This window comes from Lytechinus variegatus, chromosome 3, assembly GCF_018143015.1.
Source record: "Lytechinus variegatus isolate NC3 chromosome 3, Lvar_3.0, whole genome shotgun sequence".
In the NCBI taxonomy this organism is placed as follows: Eukaryota; Metazoa; Echinodermata; class Echinoidea; order Temnopleuroida; family Toxopneustidae; genus Lytechinus; species Lytechinus variegatus.
In genome coordinates this window covers 13,424,810-13,442,842 of record NC_054742.1, presented here as the reverse complement: position 1 = coordinate 13,442,842, position 18,033 = coordinate 13,424,810, and the positions used below count along the sequence as shown (strand labels likewise).

At 34.8% G+C, this 18,033-nt stretch overlaps 1 protein-coding gene across 4 annotated transcripts in view; it reads left to right on the top strand.

The window, feature by feature from the left end:
* The window catches only part of LOC121410265, a 43,113-nt gene extending 25,389 nt beyond the window's left edge, over window positions 1-17,724 (top strand). For all 4 annotated transcript variants that reach the window (XM_041602228.1, XM_041602226.1, XM_041602229.1 and 1 more), the window contains 10 exons: window positions 2,016-2,174; window positions 2,397-2,643; window positions 4,138-4,379; window positions 7,008-7,397; window positions 12,418-12,531; window positions 12,990-13,227; window positions 14,101-14,217; window positions 14,976-15,118; window positions 15,356-15,565; window positions 15,959-17,724. In XM_041602228.1, the coding sequence (XP_041458162.1) occupies window positions 2,016-2,174; window positions 2,397-2,643; window positions 4,138-4,379; window positions 7,008-7,397; window positions 12,418-12,531; window positions 12,990-13,227; window positions 14,101-14,217; window positions 14,976-15,118; window positions 15,356-15,565; window positions 15,959-16,025 (1,927 nt within the window). In that variant the 3' untranslated portion in view covers window positions 16,026-17,724. The remainder of the gene's footprint in view (window positions 1-2,015; window positions 2,175-2,396; window positions 2,644-4,137; window positions 4,380-7,007; window positions 7,398-12,417; window positions 12,532-12,989; window positions 13,228-14,100; window positions 14,218-14,975; window positions 15,119-15,355; window positions 15,566-15,958) is intronic.
* Window positions 17,725-18,033: the final 309 nt, after the last annotated feature.

Below are 18,033 nucleotides of genomic sequence, written 5' to 3'. Positions count from 1 at the left end.
TATCGAATAGAAAAAAAATCTAAATTATTTGGATAAACCTACAAATGAAAAACTAATCCATGCATTTGTTCTCTGTCATACTGATTTCTTTACCACAGCGACAATTAAAGAATCTACAGACTATCCAAAACTCTGCTGCAAGATTAGTTACCAGTACTCAAAATAAAAAATATGAATCAATCACCTTTGTACTACGAAACTTACATTTGCTTCCTGTTTATTTTCGTATTTCTTTCAAATTATTAGTTTTTGCATATGAATGCTTCCATGAGATGGCTCCATCATATTTGACCGAAATATTAACTTTACATCAGACTACATTGTACTCGTACTCTAAGATAAAGCACAAAGCAGCTATTTGCTATTCCTCCCATTCTTACCAAAACATATGGTGAGCGCTCATTTGCACATGCTTCTTCCGTCTTATGGAATGCACTTCCGAATTATATGAGAAATAAACATGATTTAGATAATTGTAAGTCTTCCCTAAAAAAAGTATCTGTTTAACATATAATGAATTCAGTGCCCAGCTCTCTTTACTTACTTTCAAATGTCATTCCTTAAATTCAACCAAGTGCATAGAGACATAAATAGCTACGTGTTATGTGCTAAAAAATAACTCAATGTTCTTTGTTATTATCAATTACCATGATAACTTTGAAAGTTTATGGATCTGGTTCATAAAACTGAACATCCTGTGAGAGCTGGAGGTCACGTGACTAAGGTCAAAGGTCATTGAAGGTCAATGAACTTTGGCCAAGATGGGGGTATTTGTTGAATTACCATCATAACTCTGAAATTGTATTGGTCTAGTTCATAAAACTTGCATAATGCAGGTGAGAACTCCAGAGGTGCTCCACTTGTTTTTGTTTTCTTTCAACTCAAAATTAATTTCCAGATTTTTATCCTGCCAAAAGAAAGTGCATGCACTGACACAGATTTTAGGTAACCATGAATAGGGGAAGGCGGGGTAAGTTGAGCATAGGGGCAAGTTGAGCCACCAGCCCCAGGCCAATAATGAATGAGTCAGACATTGTGGTGGTGTCATGTATTGATGACCCATAGCATAACCCCTAACCCCACCACATTGTTTTCCAGTTTGAAACAAAAAGTAGTTTTTTAGAGGGAAAAGTATGAATTTCAGCCAAAAAAGTAAAAAAGAGTGTGAAATAGATAAGTGCTTTATTCACACACACGTCTTTAAATATAGTAAAGACATGATAACAACATTGTTAGTCCAGGTATGGATCTTCATTCTTGTCATAGTCTTTTATATGATGGATGCATAATAAATGTGTGGATACAAAATTATCGCACTAAGTTCGGACTGGGGTAAGTTGAGCCAAACAGCATGGGGCAAGTTGAGCCATGGTAATTCTTATGGTAATGTATCTTAAAAAGCAAACAAACCATAAAAATCAATTGAAATGCAGGCTGAAAGGAGCAAATTTACATGACTGCTCTTTTCCTTTTAAAGGATGTTAGTATTTATAGAGAATTAGCAAGTGAAAAGACTTTAAACAAAAAATTGACATGCTGGTTCTCCCCCCATACATTTTGTACATAGTTTTTGTGGCTCAACTTACCCCAGATGGTGGCACAACTTACCCCATATATGGGGCAAGTTGAGCCATTTGACATCGGTTTTTTCAAAGGTCACGATGACTTTCAGTGTGGGGGTAGAAAGTTATATGTAGGTGAAAAACATTTCCCAAGAATCAAATTTAAAGGCAAGGTACTTATTTCTACAATAGTACTAGTCATATCAATTCTAACATGCAAAATGCAAAAAGTGTCACAACTTACCCCGCCTTCCCCTATCTATTATTGCTCATTAACATTAAATGACTTCTGTGATTGTCCCAGAAACTCGTTGAATTATTCATGAAACTCAATTCCATGGAGATGAATGCATCAATTTAGGAATGATGCTGTTTAATAGTTCCTCCTCTGATAAGAGAGAGGGGCTGTTATTGTGTAAGACTTGTCATATACCTTAACCTTTGTTTTACCAGCTATCCATCAGGTCGTATTGCAATCATCACAAGTCCTTCAGGGGAAAATAGACAGGGACATTATACACATGTGTATGAGGATGATGAAGAAAATTCCTATCTTGCTGTGTTCACACCTACAGGAAGAGGGTGTGTCTCTGATGTGAAAGGAACTATCAGGTAATATTACTATAGCTAGCCCTCTTTTTATATCCAGATGTAAATTATTGATGTGTTTGAAATCAGTAAATGCCAATTGCATTGTTTGCATCAGTCAGAGGAAAAATTTTATATTCTGCATGGTGGTAATTCATACATGTATTTATAAATTTAATCCCTTGTAACTTTTACTTATTTGAAATATGCTTGGACAGGTAAATTTAAAGGATATTTGTCTTCCAGGTTATGGTGTACAGAGAAAGGAGGCATGATAGCTGATGAGGATGGAGCACTCACTACCAAGTGGGAATGGCCTTTACCTCATCTCAGACTTAATAATCCAGTGGTTTACAAGATCAATGATTACATCAGTATTCGCTGTGTGAATAGGGCAGGAGTTTCATTAACATTCACATGTCATAAGGAGACATCCAAGGTTCATGTTGGTCAGACCATCATGGCTACAGAGCCTCAAACACAGGAAGAGATGGTAAGTTTTAACACTTGAAAACTGTTTTCATTTCATGGGAATTCTTACCACTGGTCCTTGAGCAATATGAGAAGAAAGTGTCATCTTAATAGTGTTGCAAAAGGTATTGAATCTGTAGGAACTTCCAAATGACTTTGGATTTTCTTTTTATTATTTTTTTCTACTCCAGTTCTCACAGTTAAAAGATACTGTGGAATCGGTGCATTTTAATTAGGTACCAATGCATACTTTCTCGGCACCTATTTTGGGGAAAGAAAACAAACTATTCTCACCCATAATGACCCTGCATCCCCATTATTGTGAAAGTTTGTCAATAGAGCTGTGTAGAAATTTTAGTAATCTATTAGCCCTGTTGCTGGACTTGCAATGTTGGCAGGTATGCCAATGTACTACACATTTTGTATATTAAATTTTTGTCTCACCTGCATAACAGAGTGAGACTATAGGCGCCGCTTTTCCGACGGCGGCGGCGGCGTCAACATCAAATCTTAACCTGAGGTTAAGTTTTTGAAATGACATCATAACTTAGGAAATATATAGACCTAGGTCATTAAACTTGGACATAAGGTTAATCAAGTATCATCAAACATCCTGCATGAGTTTCACGTCACATGACCAAGGTCAAAGGTCATTTGGGGTCAATGAACTTTGGCCGATTTGGGGGTATATATTGAATTACAATCAAAACTTTAAAAGTTTTTGGATCTGATTCATGAAACTTGGACATAATAGTAAACAAGTATCACTCAACATCCTGTGCAAGTTTCAGGTCACATGATTAAGGTCAAAGGTCATTTAGGGTCAATAAACTTTGGCCGAATTGGGGGTATTTGTTGAATTACCATCATAACTTTGAAAGTATGTTGGTCTAGTTCATAAAACTTGGACATAAGAGTAATCAAGTATCACTGAACATCCTGTGCGCATTTTAGGTCACATGACCAAGGTCAAAGGTCAATGAACTTTGGCCATAATGGGGGTATCTGTTGAATTACCATCATAACTTTGCAAGTTTATTGATCTGACTTTTGAAACTTGGACATAAGAGTAATCAAGTATCACTGAATATCCTGTGCAAGATTCAGGTCACATGATCAAGGTCAAAGGTCATGTGAGGTCAATGAATTTTGGCAACATTGGGGGTATTTGTTGAATTACCATCCTATCTCTGTAAGTGTATTGGTCTACATGTAGTTCATAAAACGTGGAAATAAGAGTAACCAAGTATCACTGAACATCTTGTGCGAGTTATAGTAGTTTTCAATGTCAGCACTGCTGCTATGTTGAATCGCGTGATGCATGTGAGACGGCCAGAGGCATTCCACTTGTTATTTGTAAAGAATCAAATATGGTCAATTACAGGTCATGTTAATGTGATGATGATTTATTGCTAATTTGATTATTTTGCCACAAAATCAAACTATTCAACAAACCATGTCAGAATCAAAAGTCCTTTAACATCATGTGGTTAAGGTAATTATTTGTTGATTATAGGGATATCTGGTGTTACCTGAAGACACTTACACATCTGTATCAGCTAGTGAGAGCTATGCCCCTCCTCCACCCCCACCAAAGCGGAAGAAACCAAAGGATGTTAATGTCTTGAAACGCACTCCTAAACCCAAGGTGGTTATTGACCCTATGGAGGAAATCATAAAGTCTTTAGAGCTGCCAAACATTGGAGAGCATGGTATCCAAGCAGAGAAAGAACTTTATACACTCAAAACAAAAGCAAGGTATTTGACATTACTTTACTCTGTGTTAAACAGTCAAAGATAGACAGAATTTTAAAATTTTCATTAAAATCATTCTTAATATCCTTAATATTTTAAATGACATAAATTTCAGATAACAGCGTTAATAATTATATACAAATTAATTCATAGGAAACATCCTCATCCTCTTTCTGCTTATCTTCAGTACTTCAGCCATAATTATGGAACTATATAGAAGGAAAAAAATAGTCTAGTACTTCGAGAGTGCATATAGAACAAGGAAAAAGGTCAATTGCATTTCGTGGATCTGAAATGTGGAATGTTTTACCAGAAAACATCAAATGTAAAAAATCAGTTAATTCCTTTCAAAAACCATTTTAGTAAAAAATAATGCAAAAAATCAATGTGAATGACTAAAATGTTTATATAGTGTATATATATATATATATATAAACCCCTCAAAAAAAGTTTTGCAACTCAGTTTTGGGGGATGATATCTGTTTGGTTAATGACGTATAAAAGATAAAACTGGTTTCATTGGAAAGCTGAATTAATACTCTTTACAATGACATGCCATTTGCTGTGATTATGTAATCATGGAATATGCAGTCACCATGAACATTGAGAAAAGTCAGAAGTGGAATGTTGCAAAGTGCATTGATTTCTAACAAGAGTCTCTATTTCTATAGAATTTCCACCATGCAGGCCGGCCGGTGACAGTGAATGCACTCGGTCCACCCTCGAAACAATTGGAAACGACGCATTTTGCAACATTTCATTTCTAACATTGCTGCGTATTATCATGTCTGTGTATTTCATGATAACACTAGCATTACAAATGACACATGATTGTAAAGGAAAATAATCATGCTTTCTAAAGATATCACTTTTACACATGATGATGGCACATTAAGAAATTTATTGGCACTCAAACTTGCAGTTTGAGTTGCAGAACTCAAACATGAAATGGCAACGAATTTTGCAACATTTCATTTTTGACATTGCCGCATATTTATCATGTCTGTGTATTTCATGATAACACAAGCATTACAAATGACACATGATTGTAAAGAGGAATAATCATACTTTCCAATGGTACAACTTTTACAAATGATGATGGCTCACGAAGAAATTTATTAGCACTCAAACTTGGGTTGCAGAACTTTTTTTGAGGGGTTTATATATATATATATATATATATATATGCATGTAAAAATCTTGAATCTTCTTTTTTTTTATCAATGCAATCTTTTGTGCTCATTTGCTCTAATTGAATAAGTTTATTTATTTCATTTTTCACCATGCATAACAACAGTAAATTGACAGAATATATTGTTACATTGATAATGATACATAGTAGGAACTAAGCAGAAACAAAATATGTTTGAAGCACAGAGTCCCTTAGATAACATTATAGGTTAGTAATTTTTTTAAAACTAAAACGTGTCTCAAAATAAGCATTTATAAATGTAAACAAAGTTATATTGAATTTAGTCCTTAGATAATACATTTAGCCCTTTTTATAGATAATACATTTAGCATGTATCAATTACTTTTGAAGAGTTATATTTACAGGGTGTCACCCAATTAGCAGCTATTGCTATTTTGTGGTCCCTTTTAGAAAGGACATTATTTTCATGATTGTACATCAATAAGGGTTCTTATGCATTGCATAAAAAATAAAAAAAGTCTCAACTTCAACTTCAATTCTAATGAGTTTTAAATTCTAGGGTGATTTGGAATGGTAATATAAAAGGTTTAATTTTTCATTTCTTAAAGCTAAATTATAGTAGTTGCAGTAAAACACTGATTTCGTGAGAAAGTCTGTAAAACTAAGGTTAAGTAGTATTATATCATCGTTAATCTAGATCTGGTACAGTTACATAAACTGAACTTTGTGAAAACATTTAATCTAAGCTGAAAAAAATCACTAAAAATCGCCAACACAGGCACACGTGGGACGGTGTAAATTATATTGCTGGAATAAAGACCCAACGGAAGTGCCCGAATCCGCGCTTATTTTGCTTATTTCTCAGCAATTACACAATTTCCTCCAAAATCCCTCGGCACATATTTTTTATTCATATAAACAGACACTTGGGTGGGTATTATATTGGATTCTGTAAAAAGTCATTTTGAGATCGTTACCAAAACTGGCGTTTACCTTTAATTTGATTTTCCCTTTATTGATTTAATATTTAACATGTTTATGTTCTAGACAATATTCAAATGCTTACTTAAGTTCATTTTAGAGAAAAGTAGTGTTCTGGGTGTCAGTGATTATACATTTTTCATCATAAATGTTTTTTAGGTTCAAGAATGCAGAGGAAATATAAATCATGTTGTTACAGAAAGGCCAGCCTTTGACAGTTACCTTAAAGATTCTTTTATGGTTGAGTGACTTTGAAAAATGAAAACTGATTGACACTATCCACATGTATAGTCTCATTGGTCTCTTTGGTTTTATGTGGCTTTAGAAATGAGAAATATCAACAGAAAGAAAAGGGAAATCAATGATAACTTCCATTGACGCCTTGAATGACTGTTTAATAAGTTTAATGTGATAAACAAAGGTAAGATTCATGTAACAGGCCTCAGAAAATTAGCTGATGTAATCCTTTGATTCCCTGTTTTTTCCCCCTATTTCAGACATTTATTAGATGAATGGATGGATCATTATCGTATGATACTGAACGTTTCCAATCCTTCATCTGCCCGGGTAGGAAGTGCTATAACCCCAATCAGACACCGAACCCGTCTGATCAAGTCTGCCAAGCCCAAGCTAGAATCTGGATCAGAACGTCCACAGTCTGCAGCTTCTGATTTCTTTCCGCGTCCTAAGCTCCCTATGAGAGCTCCATCTGCTCCTGCTGTTTGTCGCCTGCAGGCATCCAGACCGTACAGCTCTATATCACTTAATACAGAACAGCCTAAGAGGGATGATGTGGCAGGAAGACAGTCTAGAGTAAGGATAGAAGTAGATGGAGTTGACCAAGGTTATCACTCAAGGTATTCAAGAGGAGGTTCCTCATTCAGCAGGTTTGTATTTAATCTCATCAACATCTACATGTGTATTCATGTTTTTTTTCAAGAACTACTCAAAATAATTTTGAAAGTATAATTTTTTATTCCATAAAACTTGCATATAATTACTATCAAGTATTGGCAAATATATTAATTTTATTTGAGATTATTAAGCCAAGGTCAAATGTCATCAAGGGTCAATAAACAGTTAGCAAATTGAAAGATATATAATTAGATTTAAGGATTTGATATCTGTTAAAAATGATTTGTTAATCACAACTCTTAATTCTGTTCGACTCTTATCTGCTATCAGTTGCAGCGGAAAGGCCAATTTCTAACTTTGGGGTCAACATCAGGCGCAGGCAGCGCACAGTGCCACGTGATTCTGATGCTTCAAAAATGAAAACCATATGGCAAAAGAGAAAGAACTGGAATTCAGCGAGAACTTCGAAAATCGATATGCAGCAAATTTCACTCCCATCTCCTGAACCCTGATAAACGGCATAATTTTATGCAAACCGGCTGAACTGCATTGGTCCAGTGCATCATTTTGCATGCATGGGTGCAAGAGATGTAGACTTCTTCCCATAATGCATTGCAAATTTTGGCCTGACCGCAGCAAACGATAGGTGGCGCACCATATTGTAAATTCACCAAATATTGAAAGCTCACTTGGTTTCAGTCAAAGGTCATTTAAAATCACTTAAATTTGAATAAATATGAAATTTTCATTGTATAGAATGAAGAGATTTTTTATTTCAAATCAAAAGATATTTTCTTGAGATGATTATTGGATATTACAACTGATATTTACCAAAGTATTTGATTCGCTGCCAAGGTCATAGGTCATTTGAGGTCAACGAACTTGGTGTTTATTGTATTTTTTTTGGAAAATTCATTTGAATACTACAACAATATTACATAAAATGAATAACAAGAATCAGCCATTACATGAATAAAATTTCAAGCGGTTGGATTAAGGTTAAAGTTCATCTCAGGTCAGAAACTTATTGGTAATTTATATTTTATAATTCACAAGTAAATGGTCTTATCCATTAATGTCTAACTCTAACATTGAGTGCACAATGCATGTATGGTAATCTTTACACATTAAAGAAATCAAGACCAATCTCAGAACAGAAAAGAGATTCAAGTCTTTCACTCCGCTGCCTGCCTGGGGTGTTGTGTAATAGACGCCGGCATGTCTGGAGGTCTAATATAGAAGAGTGATAGTAGACTAGCGACCAGATGTAAACTGCATGTTTTCAATTTGAAACATGTAACTTTACAGAGGATGTTTATTTTGGTTTAGCAATCAAGAGACCTGCTAAGAGTCTGGGAATTGGGATTGTTGGAAACTAGAACTGCGACAACCTGAAGTAAATAATGATCACGGTTCAGTCAATTTTGTGCTGATTTAATTTCCCCATGATTTGTCAATGGCAGGCCACTTTAAAAATAGTCTAGTCCAGTATCATTCTTACTGGAAAAATAATTTGCTTTACATGTTAACCATTTGACATTATACAAATTTGACTGAAATACATAAGTTACTGTTTTGTAATATCTAATTTGATACCATAAGTGGCGGATCCAGAGGGGGGCGCCCCGGGCGCGCGCCCCCCCTATTTTCGCCGGATTTTTTTTTTTTTTTTTTTTGATGGTTATATTTACTGGATTGGTACAATGTAGTCAATTTCAAGGGCTAGATCTAGTCAAAACTATATTTTAACTTACGCTCATGGCCTTTGTGTTCGCACAAATGCACCTCTGTCATACTGTATTGCAATATGTAAATTCCGGAATTCCAGGGTGCGCAAGTCGATTGGTTGGAAAGTTGCACCACTTGTAATCGGGAGTTGCAGTGCAGTGACCAGTGTGAAGATGTTGGATTGGATATCATTTTTTCCCGAAATTTTGTGTTTTTTGTAACATGCGTTTGTCCGTCTTTATGGCAAATATACATGTAAATTGTAAGTAACAGATCGCGAGAGAAAGTGTCAACGATGCGAATGATAATGTCTATCCCCGAGATTATTCTTCACTCAAAGATGAAGCCCTATATCGGGCGCCACGTGCGCAGCATTATCATTCTGCCTTGGTCCCCTTGGTCATGTACGTTTTCACTGAAATGTATAGGTCAGACATATTTGTATTTAATGTAAACTAACTTTTACACTTTCTGGTAGATTCAGAGGCATATTATCCAGGGCGCCCCAACTAAGTTTCGCCGAAGCAATCATTCCAACGAATTATCAAGGAGCAAAATTGTATATTCTCAATCACCAGTCGACCCCACTCCGCGTTTGCTGTGTATAGGCAGCTATATATGTCAGCGTAAGGAGCGAAGATTTTATGTGACGGGGGGGGGGGTGGGGGTGGGGGGAGAATAAAAATACTTTCGTGCTGGGGAAAAACGTCCCGAGGACACATTGTGTATTGTTAAAAAGTAGAAATTGTGACATTAACCCCCCCCCCCTTACCCCATTTTTAATGTTTGATAATCTATAGGTTTGCTGATTACAATATATCTTTAAAAAAAATTGCCAGCAAAATCGAAAACGTAAACAATAAAAATGATGAGAATCCCCTTAAGAAGCATTATATTACTTTGAGGTTGTGCAGAATGACTGGATTATTGAAGATGATTTGAAAATAATACGAGGGAAAAGGTTGATTACCAGAAGATGATGTCGTTTTTTCTGTAGTTTGTAACAATTTACTGTGCATTTTGGGGAAAAAAGAACAAAATTTTATGCATGTTGCCATACGACTAAACAATTCTCGTTTGAAACACACAATGTAAATACACAAATGACAATAAACAGAATGGATTATTCGATTACAAGTCTCAGTTTCGTATCATTTAAATTTGACGTTTCAATCACACGATGCAAGCAAGTGAAGAGCCTTTGCCAAATGTATGTTTTGAATGACCGCTTATACGGTGTGTGACTGGAAACCAGCTCCTAAATGAGTCAGTATGTGTCTTTTATTCATGGAGTTACAGTGATTTAAGTGTGCATTTTTTTTCTAAAGGTGCTCTCAAAATACGACTTATGGACATGATTTTTTGAAAAAGTCCTTCCGTGGGAGGGGGGTATCCCCCCTCCCACACCCTCCCCCCGCTCGGTCGCTTCGCTCCCTCGCCGCTGGCGCCTCCCCTATTTCAAAATCCTGGATCCGCCCCTGACCATAATGTAATATTGCCCTTAATTGTCAATCCAAATGAAACATAAATCATATAAGAAGATTAATTCAAATTCATGCGTGTTTGCATTTATTTTCATCCATGCATTCAAATTTTCCCTACATGGGATTTCACCCTTATCTCACTTGTCAACCCTTCAATGCTTTGATTTATGTTCCCACTGAACATTTTGGATAATCAATTGACTAAATAAGTTACGTACATGTATATACAAGAAAAATATCATCATTACTAATACTAGTTGTAATTGAACTATGAGACTTACAACAGAATATATGGATATACATGTATATAGACAATCAGTTATCAAATACCAAGTTTGCATTCTTACACTAATATACTAACAAAATTCATATCAACAAATTCTGGAGAAAAAAAACAATTCATATAACTTGAAATCGCTTCAGTAAGAGAAAATTAAAAATCAAGAATCACACACACATTATTACAAAATACATGTAGTGCCATGTTATATCACTTCTTCAGGGGAAGGTTCGGGATACAACATCACTGGATCATCTACATAAGGATCTCAACCATCTCCCACAATCGTTCTTTAATATACCATTGATTTTTATTCCAATGTCCTGTAAATAAAACAACAAATTTCTTATGGCGAGATGTTGGCCAACCAAGTATTCGTACTACCTTTGCATAGAATTCTGTATCAAATGCAGGAATTTCATTCCCTTCTATAGCTTGGAACATAGCATAAGCAATTATGTTGATATCTACTGCGCACACTGACCTTTGTAGAAGTCATCATTCATGGAGGTCCTCAACAATCCATTAATGATAAGATCAGTTTTCTGTAATGAAGATAAAGCTGTTATGTGAAGTTGAATTTCCATTGAATTTCAAGCAATATATTTTATGTTTTCATACTACATGAATAAGTTGCCTGACACATAAAAAAAAGCATAAACAAGTATAATACAAGAAAATCTGACAAATTATTATTTCTTTTTACTGTTTTTCTTGAGAACAGTCGTAAGTGACATTGGACTACTCGTAAGGAATTATTTGCCTCCCTGAAATAGAATAATGTCCTCTAAACATTGGACTACTCGTAAGGAATTATTTGCCTCCCTGAAATAAAATAATGACCTTCTCTAAATTTATTTAACATAAAATGTCAGTCATACCTTTTAAATAAGTATACTTCCCCATGTTTTCAATGAATAAGCTTACCTGTTATATTTATATAACTTGTGTTTTTATATGTGTTTTGTTGTTACTTTTTTTGTTTGTTGATTTATATTATTTACCAATTTGCTTAATTGGTTGATATTGAAATCTTCATTTTTCTTGCAATCTAGAAAAGTTGCTTAAAAGATGAATGTTAATCAGGGAGTAGCCTAGATAGGCCAGTTGACTATTTGCTACTCACTCACACCCTATTCATTGCATAATCTTTTTTACATTTTGTTCACATTTTACAATTTTCATTGCTATTTTACTTTATTATGAACTCATTTGATTGATTTGATCTTGATGTACTGTAGCTTCTGCAGTATATTTTATAAATTAAAGAATGTTTCCAGACCAAATTATGCTAAAGATATATCATCTAGGTTGAATTTTGCCCAGGTCAAACAGATTTTTGTGATCACTAGGGCTTTAAGAATCAGTGTTTAAAACTGATCGTATTTTTTAAAATATTTTTTTTAATGTATTTTTTTTGCTTTGGGATTTCCATATACTTAACGTTACAATTACTGGTATAGGTCATGCAGCATGTGAATATAATTAGACATGTTCTTTAAGGCTTAATTTGTACTATATGTCAATATATCCTTTACAATCTAACATTTTCCCCCTCAGAACTACAAGACTGAGCAGTCCACAGCGAATGATGTCAGGGAAGACATCTATAATAGAAACTGAAGCAAGTGGAGACAAAGCAAGAAGATCAGCTCCACTAAAAGGCTGTCCAGTGTATCCTTGTTCTGTAAATTATGTATTTAGACTGGTAATTACTTTTCTATCATCAGTTTAGATATTTACACTATAGAAAATAGTTGTGATCCTTTGCCAAATAATGTTAGACATTGTTACATTGGTGCATTAAAATACTGAGAAAGAGAAGTATGGTTCAAAGGTCACCTTATCAAACGCCAGTCAATCTCTAGCTGATTTATTGAGTTCTTCTGGATATTTTTCTATTTCCTTTAATTTATTTTGAGTTAGTATCTGGACTTTTTTGTATATTTTTTATTCAGCATCATATTATATCATGTATACATTTATTTCAATGTGGTTAATACATAAGTACTGTGTTGTTCAGATATTTTTTCTTTCCTCTTAGTTTTTTTCTCTTTTTTTTTCATTTGCCCAATACTCTTGAAGAGTGGAATGTTATGTTGATTTCCATGACCCCTAGAAATTATTATCAGTGCATTACGAGCCGAGATGTTAGGAGACAATGTAGCAACATGTAAGTGTAGTCGTCACCGTATCCCTGTCATCACAGATGTAGAGCTTGATAAGTTCTTAACAGCTCAGGTACCCCGTGAACAGCTTGTTGTGTTATGTGTGGTTTCATCTATGTTTCCTGGAGCTATGCCATGTGGTGATATGTTGGTCAGACTCTATGAAACCATGAATAGAAACAGGACTAAACCGTGCTATCAGGTAAGAATTCCTTAACACATATCCCCTGCTTTCAAACATCTGTTTTCTCTTAAGAGACTTAGTAGTAGTTATTGTAGTAGTAGTAGTAGTAGTAGCAGTAGTAGTAGTAGTAGTAGCAGTAGTAGTAGTTATTGTAGTAGTAGTAGTAGTAGTAGTAGTAGTAGTAGTACTAGTAGTAGTAGTAGTAGTACTAGTAGTAGTAGTAGTAGTACTAGTAGTATTTACTTATTTCCATATTGAATAGCATATGTACATGGATTGCCCACATTCAGCTCATCTGGCATAGTCATGCTGGTCTTCCTTGTCCAACAAATAAAAAAAACATTTAAAATTGATATATGTATAAGGTAGACATCATAAAACCGATATCAAAATTGCAAATTCATGTGCAGAAGGTAAATAGAAATATGAACATAAAATTGTTTTTAAAAATACAAGTAATCAACACAAAACATATTTACACAAACAATAAAATCACGAATTAGATATCAAGAATTAAATGGCCAATTGTCAATGAGCAAGTCACCGAGCTTTGTATTGTGCTACCTTACTACAGTTTATTAAAAAGTAGATGCTATGTTGAGTCATAACAAAGATTATCTATATTCTATAGGTTATGTATAGATTATTTCAAAGGGAAATTGACATTTTGAAACAGCCAATAGATTAGACCATTAATATTTTACTTATAAAATTATTTGCTCATTAAGATTTAAAGCTTTGTAATAACAGTTTAGTATGCACAGAACTTTTGTGAAATTATTGAAATGGTGAGATTAGTGAAAAAAGTCAGTTTTGTAAACTTTTGCTGAGTACCACTGATCCCAATTAAAAAAAAAATGTTGTTGATTTTTGTTGCATATGTCTGTGTAGTGTGGAGGAGACAGGTATAGACTCTTGATATACGACACTATTGCAGCTGTACATGGAACCACAAACAAACAACCAGAGCTTTATAGAAGACACAATGCAGTACCAGGCATGTTCATGGTGAGTTTTGAATAGACATTCTAGGCTATTTGCAATATATGCAAAAGCCTGAGGTGCTTGCCCCAAGTGCTTTTGCATGTTATTGCGAATATCTGAGATGCCTGCATCTCCATTAACATCACAAATTTAGATATGTGCATTATTTGTTTTATATAATGAGTTGGCAGTATAAATTTGTGGTGGAAAGAATGTTTGAGTCTCTCAGAATGTTCAGGGATCGCACAGATAAAGGATCACTCCTGCTGTCTATTATGACATCACAGGTGTATCTAGTATTAAAGGATTTTAAGGGCAATTCCGTAACATAATCAGTATTGTTTTACATCTGTTCTAATTATCTTTATCTTTTATTCTCTGTATGAATTACTCAAGCAGTGATTATTTGAGAGCATTACACCTCTTCATATGAAGCACAAAGCAGAGTTGAATCATTTCAGGAAGGTCCTGCATATTCTGTAGGGGGATCAGATGTACATACTTCATAGAACTGCTCCCAATCAAGTGCATCATCTAAAGACATCATTGTCAAGTTGATTTTTGTATGATGCTAGAGGAGACTGTTTCTATGTAATATATATACCAGGAGATATTGAGAGATGGTCAAATTGTGATATTTTTGCTCTCTTATGATCTTGTTTCTAATCTGTCCCAGGCTCCCATCTTGCGAATAAAGCCACAATTTTTATTAAATTCACTTTATTTTTAGTTTGTTTCTCTTGATTCTATTTGAAGGTTAAAGCTTCTTATTTTTCTTGTAGATCTATGGTGGAGGTAAGCTGCTCTTCTGTGACCATATCTTCAATGGTTATGGCAATGCAAGGAAGGATTTTCAAAAGCAACTCTCTAGAACTCTTAAAGAGCACAACATGGGCCATTACCTACCCAGAGATTTCAGATTCAGGTAAGCATTTATCTTAACTTGATGAATGTTTATATCTTCATCAGTTTGTGTAATAAGCTGAGTGACAAATATCACTTGTTAATCTGTTAGGCTGTGTTTTCTCGGGCTATTCCATAACTTTCTCTCTTTTACACTCAGTCTAGATGAAATTTTCAGTCTGGCACTTCCCTATTTGTTTAATGTATTGCTTTGATGGACTTGATGAACTCATACTACACCTATTATTACTTTCATCAGTGCAAGCAGAGGTAAACATGGACCAAGGTCTGCTTGGGGAGGAGAGATAGGTGGCCCATACTCTCAATCAAAGAAAGAAGTTTTAGCTTTACCAGGGCTTGATGATCGTAATGGTATCGCCCAATCAGTATCAGTGTCATCCCTTGCCAGCAGTAAAGCACATTCTTTTGGTAGTATCATTCTTCCTCCAAGACCTCATACCAGTGGAAGGTAAGCCTTGTAACTACTTTGCACTACATGTATTCTGCCTAGCCTTATAATGTACATTACACCTAAATATCAAAACTGCTAATACTGCTATAATATAACAATTTAATATTGCATAGTTTGTTGATCGCAAAATCAGGCGAGACTTGAACCACGTTGTATATAATTTGGTAGAAAAAATTTGATGGCATGTAAGGTTGACTGTATACATAATCAATTTATTGATTGAATTAAAGTAGACATTTAGTATTTTGGTTTTAGGACTTATACAAATTGCTTTGAATTCTTATATTCCTTTTCGACATTTTGGTATGCATTTGAACAAGAAATAGTCATGAGTAATGTTTTGTTCGGAAGACTTTTGCCATTGAGTATTTTGATATCATTTGTTTCTAGATACATTGAGACAAGGGCAGACAGCGTCATGAGAAGATTACCTCCAACTGGTCATTTAGTAGCTTGAGACTTTTCTGGAAGAAAACCTATCATTTTGTGTGCTTTGGAGATTATTCTTGTTTAGAGGGATACCTGTACAAGATGCTAATCTGTCCAGATTCTTTGTTGGACCTCTTTGGGAGATTGATTTTGGACTGTCATCTCATACCAAAAGACATGGTGTACAGGGTAAACTTGAAGCTATCATCTGCTTGTCATGAAAGTGAGCCTTACAGAGAGAGAAACCTACAAAGGATCTTGTAGAACAAGAATTGATTCATCATCAAGATGAAAGGTCATCTGGTAGCTTACTGATCTTGGATAATCCTCCCCAAGTTGATTATAATGATAACAGATAAATGGAAAAGGGTAAACAGTTTTGCTCTTCCTGCTAAATGCTACACAACTTGGTGCATCATGGCCTAGTGGTTCCCACTCTCGCCCTTCAGATGGTTATGGGTTTGAATCCTTGCCATGGCGTTTTCCTTCTGCAAGAAATTTATCCACACTGCTGCATTTGACCCAGGTGAGTGAATGGGTACCCGGCAGGATTAATTCCTTGAATGCACTGGGTGCCAGTGAAGGTAGCTCGAGCTAAAGCTGGTGTTAAAATAGCAGTGCTTTGTATACTCAGGCAAAAAGTGCTTTTTAAATCCAGCTATTACTATTGTTTTCTTTCAATGTGTATTCATATTTACATTTCAAACAATATTGACAAAGGAAAGGCCCAGCCAGGTCTATCATAGACACAAGCTAATTCAAGCAATATCCTTGTAAGAAATGGATTTGCCTGAATTTGTAAGCATTATATAAGATCAGTATTTGTACTATGTCTATTCCATATTGTTTTTATCACAAGTAAAAGACTTGTTATATCATAGGGATAATAATGATAATAATGATAACAATGCGCCTCGGAATGGAATATTTCTATATAGATGTCGCTATATAAATGCCTATTATTATTATTATTATTATTATAATAGCAATTAGAACTTGACATGTATGCAATTTGGCTATCTTTTGAAAAAAAAACAGAATTAAAGAGAGTACAAAATCCCCTTTTTAGTATTATGTCTTGCCTTATTCCTTGTTATGACATAACTGATATCAGTATTTGAAAATTTATATTATGGAAAGTGAAAACCTGTCCACTTGAATTATTCAGAGCTCTAAGAAAAAAAATCTCAGAAAAATATTACTTGCAGTGTTGTGTCTTATGACAGATTCACAGAGTAAAATAAAAAAATACAATCAGTTCAGTTCTGTGTAAGCAGCTAGCAGGATAATGATATAGATTCTATATACATGAAATGCTATGTGTTGTAGAGCATCTTCATTCCAATATGTGTACCATGTTTATGCAAACTAGTAATGAAATATGCAAATTGTGACAACACATATAACACTGTTGTGATAAGTGTTGTAAAGTGATGATAAAAAGGTATTTTGTTCATATTGCTTACAATCTACAGATTTTTTTATATGATATTTTTGTATAGAAATATGAATGGGGATCTCAGTGTAATAACAAGGTTATCTAAAGGTGTCATGGTCTAGTGATGGGGTTCTCAAATCTTTTCCTTGAAGGGCAAAATAGGACTCCAATGATATACCTTTAAAAGCCAGAATGAACAGGAGACTTACAAAGAAACCCAATAAGTGCAGAGTGTGAATTCCCTTGCAGGGGTCCAGGGGGTTTACATTCTCTCTGGTGTAATCTCACCCTTATTTTTTGGTAGGAATTTAATCCAACAATTTTTCAGCAGTTTTATATGAAACACTGTCAAATCGGGACAAAATTTTAACCCTAAATAGACTGGGCTATTTCGACGCCTAAAAAGATTGGGGGGGGGCTGATTCAGCCCCCCCTTATGATCTCGGCTGTTGATCACGCGATCGCGACGAAAATTGGCACACGCGTTTCCCATGGCATTATCTACAAAACTATAACATCACATTCGGCAAAAAATCTCATGTCTCATTAATTATGCTAATTTATGCATAAAATCATAAGTTTGCTCTAATTAATAAAA